This window comes from Macrobrachium nipponense, chromosome 19 (genome assembly GCF_015104395.2).
Source record: "Macrobrachium nipponense isolate FS-2020 chromosome 19, ASM1510439v2, whole genome shotgun sequence".
In the NCBI taxonomy this organism is placed as follows: Eukaryota; Metazoa; Arthropoda; class Malacostraca; order Decapoda; family Palaemonidae; genus Macrobrachium; species Macrobrachium nipponense.
Window position 1 is genome coordinate 33,583,719 of NC_061088.1, and position 24,152 is coordinate 33,607,870.

General features: G+C 41.1%; 1 protein-coding gene across 1 annotated transcript in view; it reads right to left on the minus strand.

Moving 5' to 3' along the window:
- LOC135215858 (histone-lysine N-methyltransferase 2A-like) overlaps positions 1-24,152 on the minus strand; it is a gene marked incomplete in the record, with an annotated part of 122,683 nt that overhangs the window by 67,651 nt on the left and 30,880 nt on the right. The window contains 4 exon segments of the mRNA XM_064250815.1: positions 9,960-10,625; positions 10,627-11,095; positions 11,098-14,725; positions 15,552-15,581. Coding sequence (XP_064106885.1) covers positions 9,960-10,625; positions 10,627-11,095; positions 11,098-14,725; positions 15,552-15,581 — 4,793 coding nt within the window.

Here is a 24,152-nt window from a genome sequence, read left to right on the forward strand (position 1 = left end):
GACCACATTCCGTTTGCCTGGGATATACCTGGCTGAGAGCCCTACCAAATTGCTGACCGCCCACTGGTGAACCTCGACGGTCAAGGCGTGAAGTTGACGAGAAACCAGAACTCCCTGCTTGTTCATATAGGCTACCATTGTGGTGCTGTCCAACATAAGAACGACAGAATGACCCCCTACCTTCTCCCGAAACTCCTTCACTTAGGAAGGGTGCCTTTAACTCCAAGACGTTATGATGTTGCTGTTTGTCCTCCAAATACCAAACGCCTGATGCAATGAGGCCACCTAAATGAGCCACCCAAACTGCGAGAGAGGCATCCGAAAACAGAAGGAAGTCCAGTGGAAGAGAACGCAGAGAGACACCCTTCAAAAGATTCCAGTCGTCCAACCACCAACGAAGGTCTTCTCTCACTTCCAGAGACAGAGGAATCTTTAACAGGGGTGAGTCCCCCGCCGGAGACCAGAATTCTCCCAGTCTCAATTGCAGAGACCGAAGATTAAGATGTACAAGAGGGACCAGCTTCTCCAGGGAAGACAACACTCCCAGAAGAACCTGCCACTGATAAGCTGACTGATGTAGTTCCAAAAGGAAGTCATGCGCCACCACTCGCAACTTCTCCAATCTCTGATCCAACGGAAAAAGTTTTGCAACTGTCGTATCGATGACCATGCCCAAGTAGAGAATCCTTTGACTGGGTACGAGGTTCGAGTTTTCCTGGTTGACTAATATGCCCAGTTCCAGACAGAACCAAAGTAGACTATCCCTGTCCTGCAGTAGCTTTTCCCTGGAAACTGCAAAGACCAACCAGTCATCGAGGTACCTCAGCAAACGGATCCCCTGAGCATGGGCCCAACTTGACACGTGAAAGAACCCTTGTGAACACTTGAGGGGCTGTTGTCAGCCCGAAGCACAGGACTTTGAACTCGAAGACCGTGTCCCCGAGAGAGAAGCGAAGGAACTTCCTGGACGTCGGATGAATAGGGATTTGGAAGTATGCGTCCCTTAAGTCAATCGACAGCATGAAGTCGCCTTTCCTCACTGCTGCCAACTCTGTGTCTTCCTGATGAAGTGATCCAGGATGGATAAAGTCAATCACAGGTCTCCAACCTCCAGATGCCTTGAGCACCAAGAAGATGTGACTGTAAAACCCCGGAGACGGACGCATCACTTCCTCTATCGCATCTTCTGCACTTCCTCCCGAAGAGCCAAGAACTTCAGAGAATCTGGAGGATATGCCTTCCTGACCTATAGCTTGTCCGACAGAGGAAGAGAGAAGTTGAATGACAGTAGGTATCCCATCCAAAGGACAGCTACAACCCACTTCTCTGCCCCATAACTGCCTCTTGGCCCAATGGCCTGCCAGGCACCCGGCCCCCCCACCCGTGGCGCAGGAGAGGGAGAGGCACCTAACCTACTGACATTCCCCTTTACCTTTGCCCCTCGGGCCCCTTCTCGGCTTAAAGGAATGAGAGCGAAAGGGACATTGCTCCACTGACCTAGGCGGAGTCGAACAGGAAGGCCCTGCCGAAATTGAACTCCTCGACAGCCTACCTGGCGACAATCTCCTTGACTGCTGCTGGACAGGGGGAGGAGGAGGAGCTGGACGTCTCTTAGGATGAGACTCCGACTTAGACACGGCCTGGTACACCAGTCTGTCTTTGGTGTCAGCCCGGCGCCTGTCTATTGCATTTTCCAGCTCGGTCCGAGGAAACAAAAATTGGGACTCCAACAGATCCCTGTTTCTCAATGCCAGCAAGGACTGTGTCAACTGATCTCTCCATCCTAGATAAAGCCGCATCTCTTCTAATCAGGAGAAGGTTAGCCCATAAATTAACACTGAGGTGAGCCATATATGAAAACGCCTTGCCTCCACACTGCAACAGACTGGCAAGCAAGGATGCACTCACCAACTCTTCTGGCGACCTGTCAGAAGCTATCTTGGCAATGACCATAGACCAGACGTCCAGCCAAGAAACTGTCTGCAACATGGAGGCTGTAGTAGATTCCAATGCTGAGGCATCCTGTGGAGACAAGGACAGAGCCACCGACCTCACCTGCTCCAAAGTAAATCCTGGCTTCAGATGAATGATGTCCAGGTTAAGATGACGCAACATCAAAAACGGCGAGTTTGTAGCATAGTACTTCCTATGTCTCGTGAGAGGCGGGGGCAGTAGCTTGGCAGAGCCTCAAGACCGACTAGACGTGCCCAGAAAAAGGAACACCAACTAACCTGTCTGGGCTGGGTCCATGCGCCGGCTCCCGCGACGAACCCACTACAACACTAGGAACATCACTATGCACTCCTCAAACAGATGACTAACATCTCTGTGAACATCTCCTGGGTGGTGCCTTGCGCCTGGCAGGAGGCGCTAGGCCTGGCGTCCGGCTGGCGCTTCTGGCGCCTGGCTCCTAGCTGGTGCTTCTGGCGCCTGGCGACCGGACGGCTCCTCCCCCCCTTTCTGGAGCTTCCAGGCTGGCTGGCGATGTCCATCTCGGACACTCTCGCTTGTCCGGTCTGTCCGCATCTGGCGCTTTGTGCCAGGTTGGAGGCCCCCCCCCTTGTTCTCCTTGGACAATAAACGCGCTCGTCCGAGCTGTCTGCCTCTGGCACTTTTCGCCTGGAGTCTCTGGCCCAGGACGAGGATAGGCTCTTGGAGCCAGGTACGTCCAGTAGATGATATGATATCTTGATAAGCCGAGAGAGAAGAGTCTTCCTCTGAGGAGGATCCTTCTAGAGTATTTCCATTACACACGAGATCTATTCCTGCCTGTTAAGGAGGATTCTCGTTGCAGAATCTTCCCTCTCCTTGCTCGATGTAGGGGAAGGAGGTCTGGAAGTCGAAGATGACTCCGAGCCGAAAGTGGGCGAACCCAGGGCTTTCTCGACTCTTATCGTATCCCTGTGAGTACCTTCTGGGAAGCGCTACAGGCCCTCATTGCACTCCCAAGATTCTGTAGGCAACCCTTAACCCATTTCTTCTACTGAAGAAAAAACTTAAGCGCCCTGACTGGGCTAAGATAACCTTCTATCTTTTGTCCTATTAAAGGGGAAAGTCCCTTGACTTCAAAGCTCTGAGTCAGGGTAGGAAGGGTTTTAGTTCTTCGCCAGAATAATGTGCTATCAAGAACCAAAACTCCGAGTCTCCAATGAATCCGATGCTAGACTTCCATACATGAAATTCACTTGTCCTCTTGGTAGTTGCTAGGGCCAAGAGAAAAAAAAATGAATTTTCTCACAAAATTTCTAAAAGAAGCTTGATGAGGAGGTTCCACTTTGTCGGAACAAGTAATCTGCGGGCCATGACAGGATTCCAACTCGAAGTATATGATGTCCTACTCTTGGATGTCTCGAGGTATCGTAAAAGATCCCTGAGGATCTTAGTTTTCTACTGTCTTTAAGAGTCTTTGTAAAGACAGAGTATATCCTGCTACTGTATTCTTTTATAGCAGATATATCCAAAGGCGATTCTTCTCTCAGAAAGGGAAGAAAGCAGCCATGTAGGTCACAGAGGTACTGAAAGAGGACAGTTTCTTCATTCAATCCAGCAAGATCTGCAGCACTTCTTAAGTCTTAGCTATGACACTTGCCATGCACCTTGAAAAAATCCTCTCATTCATGTCAACTTCTCGTAAGTCTGCACGCCGACAGACTCAGAGTGAAGAGGTTTTTTTTTGAGGAACCTATTTCAGTGAGGCTTGAAAGGCCTTTGGAAAGTGCTGTAGGAAGGACGTGACCTCTGTGAATGCAGCCTCTCGAAGGCCAAAATGGGGCGAAAAACATCATCTTCTTTCCCTCTGACGCCAGATAGAAGAGATTATTAGTAAAAAATCTCCCGTAGTTCTTGCCTCGTCATGGTGAGGGAAGAGTATGACCTGAAGGAGAGAGTTCACGCTAAGAGAAACTGCCTGTTACAGCAGTCCTCTGTATAATGGAGAAGGGCTTCTCTCAGTATCGGAATCATCCTGACAAAAGCGATGGCCGCCTGTGCGACATCTTGCGCCTTTGCCAGGAGAAGGCTGATCATGCTAAAAAGTAATAAGAGGAGCCTCGCGCTGACCTCTCTCTCAAAAGGCGAAGAGGGAGATCCTGGCGCCTCGATTATCTTAATATACCTGTTAAGAATTTGGATAGGGGAAGAAAGACTAATATTTAATTCCCTTCCAAAATAAAGGATGGCGTCTATTGCTACCGCTCTTGGTATCGTGAATAAGGAAGTAGTCTAGAGGAAGTTTCTTCGTCTTCAACATTACGAAGAGATCTATGAAAAAAGACGTCTCCCAGGTTTCCACAACTCTCTTTCCAACGAAGATTAGCCAGAAGTCAATCGTTATCGTCGATAGAGACGATTCTCACGGACGTGCAACATCGTGTAGCGAACCGCTTGAGGATCGATACGATCCGTGCCTGTGCTCAAAACAGGTTCTCTCTTATAACGCGAACAGGGGCGAAGAGAGAGATTCTCAATGCTCATTGAGATATGAGAGTGCTGTGGAATTGGTCTAATTAAATTAAAATTAATTTCGACCCTCCATGGGATCGAACACACCTCCAGTTAGACGGGGAACGAAATCAGGAACGGACCGTGACTACCGAGCCTGCTATCAGAGAGGCTACTGAAGCCCTCGGTTAACAACTCACTCTATCGAGGAATTGTAGAGTCAACTAATTGCTTGCAATTCTGTTTCTTGGTAGGAAAAAATATATAGGTCTGCATTGTAGTCCATTCAGGGAAACAAACTTCTGCCACGAAGAAATGGTTCCCAGCAGACTCATCTATTGTCTCACTGAGCATACTCCGTTCTCTAATAAGGCTATGCTCCCATTAGCATGAGAGCATTACATAATAGTGCTGTTCCGCATTAAAATCGTGCAAATTCTGTTACATTGCGTTAAACAGCATTGAAAAGGTGTAATAGATCTTTCTGCTGAAAGCTTCTTAGCAAAACGCAGGCAATGTTTATTCATGTTTGCCTACAATTTCCCTCAATCCGAGGCCAAAGTCCGTGACTGCAGGGGAGAGATACAGTTAGCTAGTGTCTCCCGTAGGAGAGAGATGAAACCGACTGCTCATGACAGAGAACTAGATGGTACTGTGTTGGTCTCCGGTGACAGCAGTCTACGTTCGCTGCCTCGCAGTATTCTTCCTGAGTTGCCAGCTACTCCATTCAATGAAGGAATAGGTTAAATTATTATCGAGCCTAAGGAAACTCTCAATAAAGCATATTTAAGCGAAACAGCCTTCGCTAAAACAAAAGCTGAGTTGGTGTTTGACGTAACAATACCTTTAATTGTTGTCCTTACCTCGGAAACTCCTGGAAGGATACAGGGATTTCAGTTGCCATCCGTAGAGGTAACTACGGCATGCGAATATAACTTGAACATACCGTAGTAAAATAACGCAAAGGTAAAATACTTAAGAGTATTATTTTCACTTGTACATCTAATTTTCTTTTACTTTCTTTCCTCGATGAGGAAGAGAGAGAATGGAAATCTACTATCTTCGTTCTTTTCGTCAATAGAACGAACTAGTATTAGCCGAAAGAGATCCCAAGTAAGAACCGAGGACCGAATAGGATGTCTCAAGCTTCCTATTCTATTGGACATAAGACTTCAAGGACGTAGTCTACAAGTCTAATACCTGGAAGAGCCTCTAACCAATGAATGAGAGCTCTTCCAAATCTTGTCCAAGAGAGATTATACGCTTACGCGATGTATTGATATCTTTGTCAATGAGAACTAACCCATTTAGAAACAATGAGTATACATTTCTTGTCATGAGGTGTTATGCACTTTCATGAGAGAAAGTTAATCCAGGAATTTGCTAAAACGCTTCCCGATTTCCACAGAAATCGAGGAAGGGGCAGGTTTCCTGTTCAGAGATTGGGCTTACGGAAGGAAGGACCATAATGTTCCCCTTCGGCACTCAGTCCCGAACGTCAAAAAGAAGCCTGGCAGGAGCCTCACGCCTGGCTGGCGCTTCTGGCGCATTGTGCCAGGCTGGCGCTACTGGCGCTTTGTCATTCTCGGACACTCTCACTGTCCGAGCTGTCTGCCTCTGGTTTGAGCCCGGTTAGTGCTTTTGGCGCTTTGCGCCAGGCTGGCGCTTCTGGAGCATCTGGCGCAACTGGAGATTCTGGCGCATCTGGCGCTTTTGTCCGCCTCGGACACTCACGCCTGTCCGAGCTGTCTGCCTCTGGCTTCGAGTCCGGTTGGTGCTGTCCATGTCGGATACTCGTAGAATGACGAATCGGACGAGGGGAAGCAGTATTTGAGGATGCCTTTCCAATGGCGATCCTTGGCAGTCTGGGTCGCCACAGATCCTGCCAAGGGGACGCCTGATCGGTGGGGATTCTCCATAACCTCCGTAAGGCTTTCGACATTCCTTCTCCTCTGGGCCTGGGAGCATGGAAGAGGTCTAGGCCTGGGAGCGAGACAGAGCCGATCAGACGCACCCTCCACTGCACTGGGAACAATATATTCACTTGCTTACCTTTTAGAGCTCGTTTTTGAGTTCTATCCATTTAGTTTTATCGTAACAGATGGATTTGCAGTTCTGTGAAGGCAAAAAAGGTGATGAGAATGCAACAACTACTTGCTACTAATAATACAACTGCGCGTTAGTCCGAGACTTACGAAAGCTTCTAAGGAGGAAGTTAGAGTCTTTTATTCTCAAAAAAGCTTTTTACATACTTTTACCCGTATATTGAATGAATATTAAAATTCCCTTTATTGCAAAATATGTGTGTCTACTGAAAAATTCGATAGTTTCATGTAAAATTTTCTTCGAAAATTCGAAGCCAAATTCATTAAAAAGTTAATAAAAGCGTATGCCAAACCAAAGACCCAGTATTTCCCTGCAAAAGACACCCCAAAAGATCGATGGCGATGAAAAACGAAAATCAAGTCAGAAGGTACCAACAACGATGTAGGCACCGGCGACAGAGAAAATCTGATTAGAAAACAGGAATGGTTCCTATTCCTGCCACCCAGCAGCAGGGCGGTAGATCACCTGACCTACCTGTAGCGTGTGCCACGAAATTCGAATTTCTGTCGGGGACGACGGAGTCTATAGCTAAGTATATATCTGACAGGGAAGTTGAATATACATAAACATTTTTTTTACGTCCCCGCATTACGAAATCATGCATCATTTTGTGACGATATTTTCTCTGTATTGCTTTGATCATTTTACAATGTGTTATATACCAAAATGATCGCAATTTAGTGTAAAATACAACAAAAACAAAATTAACTCGTTACCTTTAACCGTTTTGCTCACAGTGTGATTTGAAAACAATTATATATGAAATTTTGTTTTTGAGCTATCATATATCGCATTATTTATATATGATAACGATATTTTTTTCATTTCTGATGGTTGCATACTAAACTTCAGACAATGACAAAAAAAAAGGAGCCAAAAATGAACTCTTAATCTTAAAAACTAAGCGCACTGTGATTTATTGAAAAAAATATTTTTTCCGCTTCGGTGCTCACTCCGAGACCCCCTCAGCATATGCGAGACGATTTTTATTATACCCCTTTGGCATTAAAGGGTTAACTAACATATTTTGTTTTGAACAAACACATTCTGTAAAATTCAAAAATACAGATGATCAAAATAATTGCAATTCAACTTGTAAATTTTAACAATAAGTAAGACTATAAAATTTCATCATATTTATCTTGGAAAGGGTTGTTCTTTATTATTACTAAAGTCATCAACCGTAAGCAGTTGTATTTTCTGATTGAAATTTCTATAAATAGAACAGAAGTAGAAGGCTGTCACTGGCTAACAGATCACCATGGCAACCGGCCAGCCAATCAGGTATTATCTGTATTCATTCTGTCTGTAATTGCGTGTTTTTTAAATACAATACAACATAGTTTTTTGCAGTGTGTGTATTTTACAGATTTATATGAAGAAAAGAATTAATTCCTACCCTCAAAATTGTTGAAGTATAATAGGTGACAAAAATTTAAAATTTTTAATAAATTTGTACTTTTCATAGCTAAGAAAACTCAGGCCCTAACAATAGGATAATTTCTAGTGCCACCTATAAATCAGGTAAAACAATCAAAAGATTGTAAAGCAAGAAATCTGTGGCATCTGGCAACACGAGGTGGAAGCTGGTCACCGACTGGGCTTGGTACCTCGACGTGTCAGTCTTTCTTTGACCGCCTTGGAGAGTAGTCTTGCTTTTGTACTCTCCTACCCAAGCCAGTTTCTTGGTTAGCCCATCATGTGTCTGGGGGTTCCAGGATTCCATGTTCAAGGCTTTTGGAGTCTTTCATTAATGACCCCATACCACTTGCAGTAGGTGCCATTCCAATTTTTGTTGTTGTTCCTGGCCTGTGTCGCAGTGGAAGGCTTTCTACAAGAAGAGGGAGCACCATAGACTATCTAGTTGTCCTCCTTCGGAAGGTTTCTCGCCTCCCTGAGTGGACAGTTCTATGTCCCCTTCTTCCAGTGATTCATCTTTGGAAGTATCAGGAGTTGCACAGGAAGATTTTATGTTTAATGTGGGGGTCCCTTCCCTCTTGTGGGAGGAAATCTCTCTCCCAGGAGGCTACTTCATCTTCCTTTGTTTCAGATGAGGAATTGCACAAGATGGCAGCTGATTGGGTATCCCTAAGCCTATGGGGTTCTCCTCCTTGGATGGCCTATTGTCCCATTTCATGTCTGCTTGCCATCCTCCTCCGGCTCCCCAGGCAGTCCCCCCCTCCTCAAGGTCTTCACTACTTTGGCTCTCGTGTGCTGCCGTCTAGTGGTACGCCATTGATAAATATGACGTTTATTGGGTTGCCTCTTGTCTTGCCACCAGTGAAGCCATTGACTCGCTGCCATTCCGAATGCAGTGACATCACTTTCAGCCTATGATGTTGGCTGGAGTGTCGTCTCTTCCACCACCTGTTGCTGAACCATCAGAGATGTTCCTTCGTGTGTGTGTGTGTGTGTGTGTGTGTGTGTGTGTGTGTGTGTGTGTGTGTGTGTGTGTTTTTTACGAGAGGTATCCTGTACTTTCTAGCAAGAAGGGTCAAAGGAGGAGGACTCCTTCCCCAACATCATCTCCTTCTCCTCCTCCTCCCCCTCGTTCTCGAGTCTGACGGAGAACTCTGGACTTTGTTACTTTGTCTTCTGGGAGAGAAAGGTTTCTTCCCCTTCCCCGCACAGACGTGTTTCACCCTTGCACGTACAAGTATGCATTCCAGTTCATGATGGCCTTCACTCTCCTTAGTCTTCAAGCTGATTCTCCATCACCTCAGGCTGTTCAAGTTCAGCGTAAGGATGATAAGACTCCGATTAAGAAGTCGAAAGTGCCTAATACTCAGGTTGCTGATCCTTCACCTTCTAGGAGTTCTCTCCCAGAAGCTGTTGCTTCTCTTCCTGTTCTACCTCCCAATGGACGTGTTCGTAGTGGGAATTGTGAGGTGATTTGAGTCTGTGGACGCATTTCTCAGCCTAGCAGGGCTTCTTCGCCTCTGCGTAAAGGGAAGGCCACCTTTTCTCCTATGTCCAAGAACCCTAGGCTTTCATGTTCTCGTTCCCCAAGGAGTTCCCGCTTGCATTGTTCACCTTCCCAAGTTGGGGACCTCCCTCGAGACCAGTCTCCTACTCCAGGACCTTCTCTAGTACATTGTTCTTTATCTCGCGACTGTCTATATGGTTTGGCTCAAGGCAGTAATATGGAGTTGGCTGAGCATGTGCTGGTCTGTTCTGTTTGGAATGTTTTGCTCTGAGCACCTACAGGAGTCTGACATAATAAAATAAATTTTATAAAGAATGGGTTTGTGATGATCTGTAATTACTGTTAGAAGTTCACATGTGCATACAAAACAATATAAATATACACAAAGAATACCTACATGAGAGAGCACTTTTAACAGATATAACTTGAAAATGCCTTAAGAACTATGAAAACTGTAAATTGAATGAAAATGTCAATAATTCCATACCTATAGAGTCTCTTGCATTTGCCACATTTATATGGTCCCTCCTCCCCAGGGGAACTTCTGGCTAAACTCTGTTCCTTGATACGCATGGCCAGGGCAGAGTGCAGAGGTGGTGTTTGTGAATCTTCTTGTTCTCGTGACCTTTCTCCTTCTTCCAACATTCCTTCGTCTTGACTCTCACTCATTTCTGCACTAGAGGATGATCCATCAGCAGCTCCATCTAGCTGCAAGACTGTTTTATGACGATATTTATGAACACGTGATTTTGAAAAATCACACAAATTATTGTTATTGTTAACAATACTTACAGTGATGTCACTATTGTCATCTGAAAACTTAAGGACTTTCTTTGATACTGAATTCTCTTTGCCATTTTCATCATCGCTAATGCCATGATTTGACTCATGCTCTTGTCCCTCCTGATCTCCAGACTCCTTATGGTCTTTCACATCCTGTTCATCATCAGAATCTAAAATGCCACTCCACTTTCGCTTGAGGCTTTTACACATCATGCCTGAGCCTTCACCTCTTGGAATCTCTATGGTTTCGTTGATTTCGATCTGGACGGTCTCATATGGCTTGCTCTTTCTCATTCCACTTCTTAAAGGATACTTTTTTATGACAGTTTTGTAATTTCTTTTCATGCATATCTTCTTTCTCTCATTCCCCTTTTCCTCCAGAAATGAGGCTATCTTGTTCTCCAGAAATGCGAGGTGATCGTCGGGACACTGGGGGAGACTGATCGTGAGCAATGTTATCACTGTGTTCACTAGCAGAGGATGAGCGTCTGCCACTGGTGGTTGATGGCATTGGCAATACGCGACAAATTTGCTTGAGTGCCGAACTGGCTTTGGCTGAAACTAAAGTAGAGGAATTCTGGAGGATGCACCTAGCACTTTGTGACGAGTCACTGTTACTATCAGTGTGACCCAGATTTTCAGGAACAGCTCTGCAACAAGTATCAGGACTGCTCGTATTGCTAATAATTCCACCAATGGATCTTTCAGGACTGCTGTTTTCTTCCCCAGTGCTGCCACTACTTGAACAGTTGCTGCTGCTGCTGCTGCTGCTGCTGCTACTACTACTACTGCTATTGTTACCACTGCTGCTGTTACTACTACTACTACTACTGCTGCTGTGCTGCTGGTGCTACTGGTATTATTACCACTGCTTCTGCTGCTGCTACTACTACTATTGCCACTGCTGTCACTTTTATTATCAATGCCACAGTTACTAGACTGATTGGGACTACTGGGAGAGACTTGTGTACTGTTACTGCTGCTCTTGGCACTGCTTATAGAAGGAATCAAAGGCACTGAACCAAGATGCTGTTCTTCTTGAGTGGATGGAGGTGGTACTGTGTCCATTATGGGTTCTTTAACATCATCATCATCATCATCATCAACAACAGCACCCACATCATCTCCCATTACTGCTGATGAAGACGTAGGGGCTGCCTGTTGCACTTGGTATGGAGAAGTATTTTGGTGTGTATGATGGTGATGGTGGTGGTGAAGAGGATGGCTTTGAGGAGGTTCAAGGCTCGACTGTGAAAGTGCCTGGGAATGCAGAACTGTGGGAGTTAATGATGCTGCCACTGTATCATCATCCAACATCACCTGTGAGTTACCAACTGTTTCCTGAGACAAAGTTCCTGAGTGAGACACCTTCCCTGAGTCCATCATATGATCGCAGGTGCTCAAGAAATCCATATCTAAGGGGCTTGGCCTGCCTGAGGTTGAAGGGGTTGAGTGCAGAGTAATAGGGTCACAAGCATCAAGATCATTAAGCACCATAGAAATAAGTTCATTGTCATCAGCACTGACAATGGCTGGCAAGTCATTGTCAAAAAGCAAACTTTCTTCTTCCACTGAACGACTCACTTTATCTATAATATCGTCAATACACTGGCGTACATCTGACTCAACGACTGCTGGTGGTGTACGACAACGAACGACTTGATCTACATTCCTCACAACCTCTTTCTCTTTAATACTGCGGTAAAGTGGACACAAATGCGGAGGAATTATGTTAGTTTCTCTAGATTTCTTTTCTACTTTGCTTTCCTCCAGATGTTTAAACCACTTTCTGACTGCAGCCATTTCCCTCTCAACAGCCTCCTCACCATTCGAATGGTCAATTGTCCTGTGGATAATGGCAGTTGCTCCCTCCCCTGAAAGCAATGAATCCTCAAGAGAGGGCACTACCTTCTTGGTTCGACATGTGTATGTTACTTGTTTAGTTGGATCCACAGTGCTCCAGTACTTGCGGCTACACATAAAATCTACAGGGATCAGTGCCTCTGAACTATCGGATTCTGGAACAATTCGCCCCAAGCTTCTAATAATAAGTGAGCCTATGATTATATTAACCCTGTTACCTGGAACTTTCTTCCACTTCTTTTTTTCTGAATCCATATCTACATAAACACAACGATTAACCTGAAAATCATCAGACTTCTCTTCACCATTGGTAGGACTCATGTGTACAGGACAATATATTCTTTTATCTTCCATAAATTGACAATAACTTCGTCTTGCACACATAAAGTGGTAAGTTGCTTGGCAAGTCTTGTGACAACACCCAACAGTGGCTCCCCTTTCCTGGCATGTGGAACATTTGACTAACCGTCCCCTGTTAACAGCCAAGTATACATTCTGTAAACCACCATCAACTTCTTCATAAACTTCAGACGACCAAAGGCCACAGTTGATATGCATCCATTCATCTTGACCTAAGTACAACAACCGACCAGCATAGTTTGGTTCGTCATCTCCTTCTCTTGCACAGAGAGCACATTTACGACGATCTGGAGTGCTAGACTGACCTTTTAAAGGACTAATGCTTCGCTTACGACTTACAGACACATCACGCATTGTAAACTGGTGATGTGTAATACTTCCCAATAAATGGGTATGAAAAGCATAGTTATGATCAAAGTATGGAAAAGGAAAAGGCCTTTTCCGGTCCACCAATTCAAATATATTAGCTGTTTTTAATTCAAACCATGGAAAACTTTCTTTCATGTGTTTGGCATAAGTGGCTAGAACATTTCTAGTCTGACCTCTATTTAAATGCCGGCCATTTTCAATTACTCTGGCTGTATCAACATGAAACTGTAGTACAGTGTTATATTTACCTTCTCTGAGCTTCTCTTTGACACTTAACAAATCTTTGGGTTCTTCTGGGTCATCCTGAATACTCTCAATTTCAGTATCAGTATCACAGTATGAGCTGGCCTCACTACTAACACAATCATCATCAATATCTTTGGTGATCTTGTCTTTGGGGCTTATTAGCTGGTTCTCTACTTGTGCTAGACTACTACTGTTCTTTTTCTCCTTGGTGCCTGTCTCACACTTCTTATCTAACAAGGCTGCAGTGGACTCCAACATCGACAAATTACGATCTTCATAGAAGAGATTACGAATAACATGACTGGCTGTAGTTGTCTCATCATTAGGTCCATCAACTTGTGTGCATGAGACATCCCTTCCTATTGTACATAAATCTGTCTCTTTCATATTTAGTAAAGAATGGAGACCACTTCCAGCACTCCTTTCACCTTCTTTGTCAAGTTGCATCACTTGTCCAGTATCAATTATTTTGTTTCCTGACTGAGAAGATAGTTCCTCAGTGCTTATAGAAGTATTTTTGGGTAAAGAATGTAATTTGGGTGTAGTGGTAATATTTTGCCTTTCCTTGGAATCATTTTCATCACTATCACTATCATGAAATTTTGGGGAAGATGAAGCAGATCTTGACTTGCATATATCTTCAAGCCTCACTGAACATTCTCGTAATTTTATGCTATCATTTTGATTAGGTGTCCCACATTCAGGGGGACCAAGTGTTGTCCAAGAAGACGAAGAGCGAGTGTTGCGTCTCTTAAGTTTAAGTTTAGGTTCTTCTTTAAAAGTGTTTGAAACTGATTTCTCTTCTCTGTGATATTCTATATTTTTAACAGACCAGCTGTTATTAGAAGAGCTAGCCAAGTCCTTTATTACATCATCCTCAAAGATAATGTCACTGCTGGTATTGTCCATCATCTTCCTTCTACCCTCATAATGAAGACCTGGCAACTCAGTGTCTCTCTCATTCAACTGGGGTAGTCCCTCAACCCTCTTTTGCACATTTTCATCCAAAGAATGAATATGAGTTTCTAGGATGTTTTGATTGTTCACTGTTTGATCACAAACATCAATATCTGCAGCAGTACATTTTACATTATTACTAATCTGGTTGACTGATATGTCTCCCATACATGAATTCACATCATGAGAGAGATTCTGATTTTCATTTGAGACACCACTTTCACTAGCTCTGTCTCCCAGCAAAGGAAGTTTTTCTTCAAAATTTCTAGAACACTGTATTGAGTTGGAATTTACTTGGCTGCTATTGATAGTTACATCCACGTAACAGTTTCCTTTCGAAGCCTCCAGCAATTCAATTTTCTTCTGAAAAGTAGTAGCACTCAAAGCTGGTAGACATGAAAGTGGGGATAATAGAGAAGTACCTAATTTCTGTTGTTCTTTCTTAACTAAATGCTTGGCACATTTGCTGTTGAGGAGAGCATTTATCACAGCTTCACATCCAGCTAACAGTTCATTATTGACAGCATCAAGCCAGTTGGAAGAGGATTCCAGCACACAGGTCCGACATACATACTCTACTGTGTCTGGAAGGAAACTCAGAATTTGGTAGTGTTCATTGTTGAGGCTCTCACAGTGGGCATGGATCCACTCACCACAGCGTCCACACTCCATCATCTGCAATTGCAACAAATACATTACTTTCTTGAATATTCATACAATTCTATCATTCAACAAAAACAGACATTTTGTAGAGGTCAAATCACCTTTCTTATCTGGAAACCTCAAGTTTTTTGGTTTGATAATATTTTTGAAAAATGAAGACTAAAAGTAATCTTTAATCAAAGTTCCATAATATAAACTAATGGTTAAAAATAATCTTGCCTCACTTTCAAAAAGGGAAGTAAGAAGTTCTGTTACAGATGACCTCCACAAAAATAAGCAGTTTAATAACTGTATAATGCAACAATATGGACAAGATTTGGCAATGATTAAAATACTGTTCATGTAGTGGACATCCAAATTACACAAGGGCCCTAATTTACTTAATACAGGAAAAATAAATACTAAGAGAAAATACACAATTACTTTGAAAGATTAGAATAAAAGGAAAGAGTTAAAGCAGAAGAAAAATACTCTAACCTGTCATCCCCTCAGAAGGAAAAATTAAATTCTAGGAGAAACGCAATCAAAAGAAGCCCTGAGATATGGCAAACATACAATAAGGGAAATTTGTACTCACATACAAAGAAATATCCAAAGGGGAATGAGATTCAGGGGACGAATAAAATACTCAAATGCGAAAAAATTATATGTATAAAAACTGCATTTGTGGGTACTTGGGGTTCCAGAAAGAGAGAGAACATCCTGCCCTAAGGCATCACGAGCACAAAGACAACAAGCTAAGCACACTATCGAAGCAGCAAGAATCGTAAAAAAAAAAATAAATAATAAATAAATAAATGAAAACAACAATGAATCTGGGAACAGATTAACACTTTACCTTTCCTATCACCAAACTTGGCCAAAAGTCCTACAGACAAAAGAAAAAAAATCAGGGTATTTGGGTATCTGCATCAAAATCCGATGGGTGCTATATTACGGACAACTCCTACTTATGATACAAGATAAAAAAATTCCTTCTTAGAATACATGATTAATACTTTTAATGTAATATGGTCTATCTTATAGCCTACAAATACAAGGGTTGAGAAGTTAAATTACCAGTCTACAAGGTAATACATTAAATCCAAAATAAGTGCTCTTACTTGGTTTCTGCCTACACTTGGGGGAAAATAAACGTACATCTTATGTAAACTAATAACACAGGACAAAGCACAAGCAGTTCATTAAAGACTGACAAGTAAAAAAAGGGCAGAGTACGAGATCCACGGTATACACAAACAAAATATCATTTTCAGTCTGCATTTCCTGCAATGGAATTCCACACACAACCAACATGGAACATTAGTCACTTTTCATACATTCCTCTTGAAAATCATACAAATACTTCATACCAAATTATTTGGACTTTGTGCAATGGCCAAACCACGGCCACAACAAGATGAAATGGGTAACTTAAGAGCTCAAAGGCATCAAGAGGCTACAGTAGCCCCTCAACCACTAATCAACAAAGGAAGATTCCATTGATGAAGAAAACAGAATAACTGTCGAAAGACAACCATAAAAGCAAAAAAGAAAACTATCAGATCTATGACTAACAAGATTAAATAAAAAAAACTGATACATGGACATCTGGCAATGAGACAAAATAGTGCTTTCAACATGGTATGAACTGGCAAAACACCTCTGCCATCAATTTCTAATATAAAAATCAAATTTATAATTAACCTTACTAATTTTCCTTTTATTTAGCAAAATAAGCCCCATGAGGGAGAAGGGTGGGTAACTGATGACACAAGCCCCACAAGAGGGAGAAGGGTAACTGATTAGTCTTGCACAGTGGACTGCAGAAAGTACTATTAGTATTAGATCTCTGCAATGCCCTTTGGGCCCCATGGTGCATCACACTGTCCAATAATTTAAAATGACAAATTTTTAATCAATATGTATTTTTCATAGCTAGCAAACCTGAGGTCTTAACAATAGGATAATCTTCTTCGCCATCTGGAAAGCGGTTAAAAGCAATCAAAGATTGTAAAGCAAGGAATCTGTGGCATCTGGCAACTCGTGCATATATGAGGTGGAAGCTGGTCACTGACCTAGCATCCAGGCACAGAACCCCATGACATGCCAGTCTTTCTTTGACTGCCTTGGAGAGTAGTTACTTGTGCTCTCTTTCCCAAACTGGTTGCTTTACTTGCTCGTGATTTTTTAGTTCAGTGTGTTTTTGTGTTTGTGTACATTAATGTACTTTTCAACTCACTAAAGAATGCATCCTTTGGATGACCCCTAAAAGTCAAGAAATGTGAACAAGTTGTCTCATTAAATAATATTATCAAGTGTATCCACACCATTAACCCTTAAACGCCGAAGCGGTATTTTAAAAATCGTCTCCTATATGCCTGTGGCGTTCGCGAGTGAGCGCCGAAGCGGAAAAAATGTTTTTTTCAAAAAATCACAGCACGCTTAGTTTTCAAGATTAAGAGTTCATTTTCGGCTCCTTTCATATATAAATATTGGGATATATGACACCGCGAAAAAAAACTTCATATATAATTGTATACAAATCGTGCTGTAAGCAAAACGGTTAAAGCTAACGAGTTAACTTTTTTTCATTGTATTGTACACTAAATTGCGATCATTTTGGTATATAACACATTGAAAAACGATCAAGGCAACACAGAGAAAATATTATCACAAAATGATGCATGATTTCGTAACGTGCGGACATAAAAAAAAAAGGTTTTTCAAAAACTCACCATAAATTGAAATATTATGCTATAGACTTCGTTTGTTGCAAAATGAAGGTAATTGATTGAATATTACTAGACTGTAAGTGTTGTACCTTACAATTGCAGTTTTCGACCATTTTGGTCAAGTTAAAGTTGACCGAAGGACGAATTTTTTCTATTTATCGTTATTTATATGAAAATATTTCAAAACTAATAAATGCTACAACCACAGGTTGTTTTTAGTTGTACTCTACATGAAATTGCGCACATTTTCATATATAAAACTTTATGTAATGGCTAATTTAAAATGGTGCAACATTACGACAATCGGACCAAAAAATTTATGATTTTTCGGAAGAGTTACCGCGCGGACATAAGGAAAAAGTTTGTTTCATAAATTCACCATAAATCAAAATATTGTGCTAGAGACTTCCAATTTGTTGCTAAATGAAGGTAAATGATTGAATATTACTAGAATGTAATAGTTTTAGCTTACAATCGTTTTTTGACCATTTCGGTCGAGTCAAAGTTGACCGAAGGTTGAAATTTTGGCACTTATCGTTATTTATATGAAAATATGTCAAAACTGATAAAAGCAACAACCATGAGTTGTTTATTGTTGTATTCTACATAAAATTGCGCACATTTTCATATATAAAACTTTATGTAACAACTAATTTAAAATGGTGCAAACGTTACAACAATCGGACAAAAAAATTTTATGATTTTTTTCGGAAGAGTTATAGTTTCATAAATTCACCATAAATCGAAATATTGTCCTAGGGACCAAAGTTGACCGAAGGTTGAAATTTTGGCACTTGACATTATTTATATGAAAATATGTCAAAACTGATAAAAGCTACAACCATGAGTTGTTTATTGTTGTATTCTACATGAAATTGCGCACATTTTCATATATAAAACTTTATGTAACGACTAATTTAAAATGGTGCAAACATTACAACAATCAGACGAAAAAATTTGATTTTTTTCAGTAGTTATTGTTTCATAAATTCACCATAAATCGAAATATTGTGCTAGAGACTTCCAATTTGTTGCTAAATAAAGGTAAATGATTGAATATTACTAAAATGTAAGAGTTTTAGCTTACAATTGCGTTTTTTGACCATTTCGGTAGAGTCAAAGTTGACCAAAGGTTGATATTTTGGCACTTATCGTTATTTATATGAAAATATTTCAAAACTGATAAATGCTACAACCATGGGTTGTTTTTAGTTGTATTCTACATGAAATTGCGCACATTTCCATATACTATAAAACTTTATGTAACGGCTAATATAAAATGGTGCAAACATTACGACAATCGGATAAAAAAAATTATGATTTTTTCCGAAGTTACCGCGTGGACGTAAGGAAAAAGTTTTTTTTCATAAATTCACCATAAAGCAAAATATTGTGCTAGAGACTTCCAATTTGATGCAATATGAAGGTAAATGATTGAATATTACTAGAATATAAGTTTTAACTTACAATTGCATTTTTTTGACCATTTCGGTAGAGTCAAAGTTGACCAAAGGTTGAAATTTTGGCACTTATCGTTATTTATATGAAAATATTTCAAAACTGATAAAAGCTACAACCATGAGTTGTTTTTAATTGTATTCTACATGAAATTGCGCACATTTTCATATATAATACTCCATGTAACTGCTAATATAAAATGGTGCAAAAATTATGTCAAAGTGACTATTTATATTGACGTACCATACGTTCAATTGGCACCCAACAGACAATTTATATCGACGTTTAATACGTCCAATTGGCGTTAAAGGGTTAAATGCAACAGTAATATAAGATAGGATCAAGTACTTCATTCTGCACATTTAAAAAATCTATCATATACAAATGAATTAAATTCAGAAAATGTTTGTGCTTTTTGAACAGGTCCAAGGTTTACTAAAGAAAAGAATAGAGAGAGAGAGAGAGAGAGAGAGAGAGAGAGAGAGAGAGAGAGAGAGAGAGAGAGAGAGAGAGAGAGAGAGATTACAATATCTCAAAGACTTATTAGTCCACTGAGGTGGCATCATGTGTTCACTTATCTCTAGGAGTAGGTTTTAAAATTCATTCACAGTGTTCTAATGACTTAGTCAAGCTTTCTTTTGAACTCTTCCACACTGCTGCTGTTTACAACTTCTGGTGACAGTTTATTCCATGTGTCACATATCCTGTATGTGAAGTTGCCACATTGTCATGTCATATCTCTTCAGTTCTAATTTCCATCCATTATTTCGTTTCTGGTTTCCGTTTAATGTGAAGAGGTTGCTGTCTACTTTTGTTATGTCTTTCAGAATTTTGAAAGTCTAGAAAAGTCTTGCCACCACGATGAGAGTTCTCTGGCGTGGTGGCGTTTAAAGATCTGCCCTGTTGCCAATTTTACAAAAACAACAACTGACCCGTGTGTGACATACCTTTCAATGTCTTTTGAGACAAACCCTGAGGCTATAATTATAAGATTATAGGGGCTTTTCATTTCCAGGTACTTGAATCTCCTTCCTATTTGGCCCTGCTCTTAAGCTCTCTCTCTTCTAAATCTTACAGCTGTCTGAGCGAGAGCTTTTTTATGGAATAACAGGCCCTCCATTTGCCTTTTCCTCTAGCAAATACCTATTTATTTTGTATATGATTGCCTCTTCTCGGCTGTGAAGTTGAAGTCTATCCATGGCTGTGAGATGACCAGGAATGACTTGTAAGTCAGTGTCCAAGTCACTCCACACTTCAGTCAGGTCAAAACTTTGCCATATCAGATTCAAGCAATATTCAGTCAATGTTTCCTATCTATTATTTTGTCAGAGAGAAAAAGACATCTGTCTGTATACGATTATTTATTTTCTCACTCGTCAAACTTACTCTGTTATGCTTTATTCCATACTTCCTTGCTCACCAATTTATTCTATACCTACAATATTGAGAAATCAAGATATTTGTAGAAAGGAGAACTGCCTCCAGACATGTACAGTGACCACCAAAAGTCCCCTGGAGAGAATCTAAGCAGCTTTATCTGTGGATTTAAACACACATGGAACTGTTTGAAATAGTGGCAACAGCACCAAAATGAGATACCATGTTGATAGAAAATCTGACTTCGTTTCTTGTTATTGCATAAGAAACTTATCAATTGTGAACCTATGTAATTAATTTAGAATTCTGTGTAACGGAAAAGATATTTGATATCTTTAATGGGAGAAAGGGTTTTATCTCTGTTATAAATTTGGCAGATATGCGGAGATTAAACACACATGGGACGACCCAAACAGCCCCGCCAGAGAGCTCTGGTCATTTTGGAAATACTATAGTTGTCCTCGCAATTGTCGTGTTTCTAAGTCATACGTCTTCAGGCTCACTAGTTGTCTTTGGTAACCTATTTTCCTGACGGATTATTAACTTTGTGGCTTTAGCTTGTACACCTAGTCCACTTATGTCCTTTCTTAGTGTTGGTGACCGAAACTGTACTGCATACTCAAGATGTGGTCCAACTATTTGTGTAGAGCTGCAGCACCGTTTCCTTATTTCTGTACTTGAACTGCCTCTTTATGCATCCCACTAGTTTCTGTGCCTTCTTTTCAATCCTCAAAATGAATGCGCCCACCAACTCAGCCAGGGCATGAAGACCATGATTGGTCAATATCTTTGACTGCTACTGACGCTACCAAAGTGGCATTAGATGGTGGAAAGCCAATCCTAAAGACCCTTATACTATCTGTCTGTCACGAACCAAACCAACCCAGCTGGTGAACAGACATACGCATCCAACAAAGGGGGGACATAGGCAGCGGTGTGTAAGGTATATAGTTCAACCCGAACTAGGCCACTGCACACAAGTTACTTGTAACCAACGACAGATACCTAGTTAAGACATAAAACAGTGCTGACAAATCAGCAATAAAACCAAAGCCACATAAGAGCGCATGACATAGGTCAGGCCTCCTCCCCCTGTGTACAGAGAGACCATTCAGGGGCCCTCTCATGATCTGTCAGCCCTCCTCTTATAAATAGTGGCTCCTGCATTGAATTCTACAAACTTCTTACTGGAAAAAGACAGCCATTCATGATTATATATCAGTTTAGTCAGTTATTTCATTTTTATTGTTAAAGTTATTTTCTGCATTGTCGAAAAAAGTGGATGTCCAATAGGATGTGACGTCATAGAAGACGATGGCAGCGGTTGAATGTTAACAATAACAGAAGGTAGGAGACAAGTGCGAGGGTTGTTTGCATGGTAGGAGAGAGCTCTCTGTTGGATAGGAGTTTTTGGGTAGTAAGTCTTGTTGTGGTGTTGTTCAAAGATGTAAGCTGGAGTATAATGGGACTGGAAAACGTGAACAGATGGACAGATGCACATTTGTGTTCGAAAGGAAAGATTAGGCTAGGAAAACATTCAACCTGGTAGCAGAGCATGGCTGATCAAAGATGGTTAGATCAGACAATGAACAAAGGGAGATTAGATGGAGGAGGGAATGTCCGAGATTTAGCGGAATACAAGAAGAGTCCAAAAATGGAGAGATCAAGTCGAAGATTGGCTATTGTTGTTTGGAGAAGATACAAAATCTGGCGATAGAGATGAGAACGAGCTTAAAAGGGAAAGCCCAAGAAGTAGCAGAAGGAATAGATAGAGATGAACTTTAGGGTACAGATGGACCAAAGATAATCCTATCCAAACTAGATGAAGCCTATCTAAAAGACATGGTAATGGAGAATTACTGTAGGATAAAAAACTATTGTCAAATGAGAAGAAAATAGAGTGAAAAGATGAGGGACTTTTCAATTACGAAAAGGCAGCATCTGAGTGTGTAAGAGGAATGGGGAAAAGCATGCTTGAAGGAGAAGTCAAGGGTTATCATGTATCGGAACAAGCAAATCTCAAGGAAAAAAAAAATAATGGTATTAACAGCTTGTGGTCAAGGAAAGTTAGAATATGAAAAAGTGTTGCAATAAATGAAAAGAATATTTGAGGGATTAGGGAACAAAGAGGAACAGAAATGGTACGGTCAGAAGGCAATGTGAGTTTTGGGAGGAGGGAAAACCAGAGATATCAGGGAAGATGGAACAGAGGTAGAGGTGGAAGTAATCCTTTAAACAAAGGGAAAGTAACGTTATGTGCAATATGCAGCTTGGAATGGCATTGGGCTGGAGGTTGTCCTCAGAATTTTCATAATAGGAGAAAACAGAAACAAAACAAAACAAAACAAAAAAATGCAGAAAACAGAAACTAGGCCAGAAGTAGTTTATATAGAGTTAATAAAATAGAGGAAGAGTCATGGGACGTGGTTGAGGGGAATTGTGACTAGCACACATTGTCATGGGTTTGAGTTAGGAAGAGTTGATGAGAAAGGAGGATACTAGGACAGGGTCTAATGGTGTTTAATTTTGGTGAGACATCTTATAAGTCAAAAGGAATAATGGAAATAACAGTTATATTAAAAAACAAGAAGTTTTATTTGAAGACAGAAATTCTGCAGGGTGATATACCATGGCTAATAGGTAAGCAAACCATGAGCAAAATGGGTATGACCATAATTTTGAGAGAAAATTGTGTCATAATAAAGTATTAGGGGGAATGAAGGTAAAGTTAAGAGAAGACAAACAGAGTCATTTAAGAGTACCAGTAAGGAGGAAGAAGGTAAAAGAATTATTACTGGAGGGTTGGAAGGGAAAGAGGGAAATTATGAGCACAATGAAGAAATTACATCTACAGTTTGGTCATGGAAGTGGAGATAAAATATGGAAGCTAATAGAGGAAGCACAATGGAGTGATGGGTTAATAGAGAAAAAAAAAAGGCAATTGTGAGGTATGTAAAAGATACAAAAGAAATCCAACTAAACTAGTACGTAGTAGGATTTTCTTGGGAGTAAAATGTTTAATGAAGTTGTAGCAATGGAAGTGGGAGAGACAGAAGAGAGAAAGTTCTTGGTAATGGTGGATATGGCAACAAGGTATTGTCAGGCTTTTTGGATAAAAGATAAGAAACTAAAAACTATAATAGACACTTTTTGATGGTTGGTTTGCTATATTTGGAGCACCTTCCAAAACACTGTCAAACAATGGGAGAGAAGTTCAAAATGAAAAAGTAAGGAGGATGGCAGAAAGATGGAATATTAAAGTATTAGCCACAGCATCAGAATCTTCATGGAGCAACGGATTATGTGAAAAGACCATGGCATGATCAAGGGACGTGTACGAAAGGTGATGGAGGATGAGGAAGTAGATTGGTCCATAGCACTGAAATGGGTAGCGAGTGCTAGGAACTTCCTAACCAATAACCAATTAGTATTTGGAAAAAACCCTTCCCTGCCTAGACTAATGGGAGAAGAGAGTTCAAGTCCTGCAAGCAGAAAGGGATGGAAGAGAGTATGGTAAGGGACACACGGAATGCACAAGGCCAGAGAAGTGTTTATAAAAAAATGAGTCAAGTAATAAAATAAGAAATTGCGTTAAACAAAAACATCAGACAACACAAATTTGAAGAGGCAGTGGTGGGAGATGAGGTATTCTATAAGAGGGAAAATGAAAATGAAAGGACCTGCTCAGGTAGTGGGAGTATCAGGAAAACAGCAGTAGTTAAACATGGGGATTCTTTAAGGGGCCAGCTGGAACCCTCATATATGGGGGTATAGGGCGAAAAATGCAGTCATGAAAAAATTCATGGAGCTTCGTTTGGCAATGGAGGTAGTTACAGGGTAATTAGTAAACGTAACTCAATAAGCCAAAAACCTTGATCCGTACAAGAAAA